Genomic DNA, 2,500 nt, shown 5'->3' with positions numbered 1-2,500 from the left:
CTTTTTTAATTATTATTTGGAATGCATTTTTTTAAGTTTCTTCCCTCGAGAGGCCAAATATGTTTTTCTAACTTGGCTAAGTAGAAGATTTAAAATGTTATTCACTTTCTGAATGATCTCTTTTGCTACAGCATGGTCTGCCTCAAAATCGTAATGTCTGTAGTCATGACCAGCAAAGCAGATCAAACGGAATATACTTTTACCATTTGATTTCTCTTCAAGTAGGTCGCAGGCAGCGATCATGTCTGCCTCATATGTCACAGCCTTCTGACGAAAAAACAACGCCGTACCCTTACTGGCTACTGGGTCAATCTCAACCTTTTCACCGCTTACCCCTAAGTGTACTTCGGTGTTGATGCGAAGTCGCTGCACCAGGTTCACAATGTAGCTTTTGTATTGAGGACTCATGAAGGTGGTCGCCATGTCGTTTGAGTCCTGGAAGTCGATTTCTTCGATCTCGCCCCGAGTGCTATGTTCGCGGACAAGACAGAAATCAAAATTGTCCAGATTTGAAAGAAGTGTGTCTAAATCGACAGCAACACCTGGTTCCTTCTGTTTCTCAAGAATATAGTTCATTCCTGGTAATAATTTGATTTTCCTCTTTTTCAACACTTTGGTGAGGATGTCTCGCAGAGGTTTCGTCAAATCCTCCTCTTGGAACTTGTGGAAACCCCGATTAGGTACGTTCACTGTAATGATAACGGAATTCTTCATTGGAGGTGATGGTTCTTCGAGTTCCACTAAGGCAAGCTTACTGAAGCCGAATTTCGATACGGGTTCCCGGTTGTCCAAACTTGGAAAGTCCATGTCGACCTCTCCATCGTCTTCTGCAATATGCAGGCTGTACATGGAGGCATTGTCCTTGAGAGAAGGTTCTCGTCCCTCGTTGGTATATTGCCAACATATCAAGCCGATTAATTCATGTACTTTGGCATTAACAACAACTACCACATGCATGGGAAAACCGCGGTCTTTAGGCAAGGCCATAGTAAGAAAAATGTCTATTTTCTTGGTGGGTACCACAATCTGAGCTTTACCATCGTATTTAGCATAATCTAGAAAAGGGTTAGACATAATTCCTGTAGAGGTTTGCAATTGCTGAGCAAGCAGAGAAGATGCAGCTTTATGGACACTGGTTTTCGTCGGCAAAGGAATCGGTTTCTTTTCAAACATATCATCATGATCACCATCAGGATTGCAATGGCCCGCTGTCGTCCTCCACGATATGTGCGTCACTTTCACCTGCTTCCGTTTCTCTTTCTTCATCCTTTCCAATCGTTGGGCAGTGTTCGATCTGCGTCGATGAGCTCCGTAATCCATATCTGGCATTATGTCATACGAACGACACAAATCCCCGTCGTCTAGATCAAACAGACAACCGTCAACACCACCATCGTGGTTCGAATGGATGTATCGCGCTGTTGTTGTTGTTGTTGCTGCTGTTGGCGTCTTCGTCGTCGTCGTCGTCGACGTCGTTGTCGTCGACGACGACGACGACGGGGTCCCGCGACCCCCACCGCTATCACCACCACCACCACCACCGCCATCACCCTCGGCATTCCACCACAAGGGGCGTTTTTCTTGTGCTTTCTCGTGTTCTTCGCCTTCAATAATCATCTCATACATTCCGGTATTATCGCTTGTAATAAAAGAGTTCCGGATATGCGAGATTAAAAAAACATAGTCGTCCATCATGGCCATGTTTTTGTAGTGAATAATGTTATTGTTGTTGCTTCTGTTGGTGTCTACCCCCCAGCTTAACAAAAATTACGGTCCGTCGGAGTTTGTGTGTGTTTGGTTTGCGTTTCTGGTCAAGGTTTGCTTGGGGTTTGGTTTGGGGGCTTGTTATGTTTTTTTTGTCTTTTTTTCCTCTTCTTTTTCTTTTTCTTCTTCTTGTGTTGGCCAACTACGGTAGATTTTTTGTACAATTTCGCATTACATTTTGTGTAAGCATGCATGAAGTTCAATCCTGGTATTTCGGTTGTTTTGCGAAGGTGTAGTAGAAGGTAAGGTGAAAGAGTAGACTCTGAATGAATTGTGGGTGATGGAGGGGGTGGAGTCGCACGAGAACAGACCCCGTTTCAAGGTAGAAAAACATTTATATATTCATACGTCAGATACATACATATATATATATAACTATGTATATATATATATATATATATATACACACATTAAAAAAAAAAAAACCTACTGATAATAAAACGATGTTAGCCCAGATGCATTGTAATTAATGTCTTATAATTATGAATGTGAGAAAAATAGGGATAAATGTCTAGAGTTAATGCACGGACAGTAAGAGCGGCAGGTGAGGTAGAGACAACGGCTGGGTTTGATCGCGGTCGGGAACGACCGCCTTGGGGCGAAAATGCCATTTTTCTTCTTAAATGTCTATTATATATGTATATATATGCGAACGACGGACACACTCCCAGACACACACACACACACACACGCGCGCGTAAACACGATATATATATATATATATATATATATATAT

At 42.4% G+C, this 2,500-nt stretch overlaps 1 protein-coding gene across 1 annotated transcript in view; it reads right to left on the bottom strand.

The window, feature by feature from the left end:
* The window catches only part of LOC106868855 (target of rapamycin complex 2 subunit MAPKAP1), a 4,056-nt gene extending 1,562 nt beyond the window's left edge, over window positions 1-2,494 (bottom strand). The window contains exon 1 of the mRNA XM_014914298.2: window positions 1-2,494. This exon is cut by the window's left edge and continues 1,562 nt beyond it. Within this exon, the coding sequence (XP_014769784.1) occupies window positions 13-1,701 (1,689 nt within the window). The 5' untranslated portion in view covers window positions 1,702-2,494 and the 3' untranslated portion in view covers window positions 1-12.
* Between the last annotated feature and the right edge of the window lie 6 nt (window positions 2,495-2,500).

This window comes from Octopus bimaculoides, chromosome 26 (genome assembly GCF_001194135.2).
Source record: "Octopus bimaculoides isolate UCB-OBI-ISO-001 chromosome 26, ASM119413v2, whole genome shotgun sequence".
NCBI classification, from domain to species: domain Eukaryota; kingdom Metazoa; phylum Mollusca; class Cephalopoda; order Octopoda; family Octopodidae; genus Octopus; species Octopus bimaculoides.
Note: the sequence above shows the minus strand (reverse complement) of the source record. Positions and strands in the feature narration are given on the sequence as shown.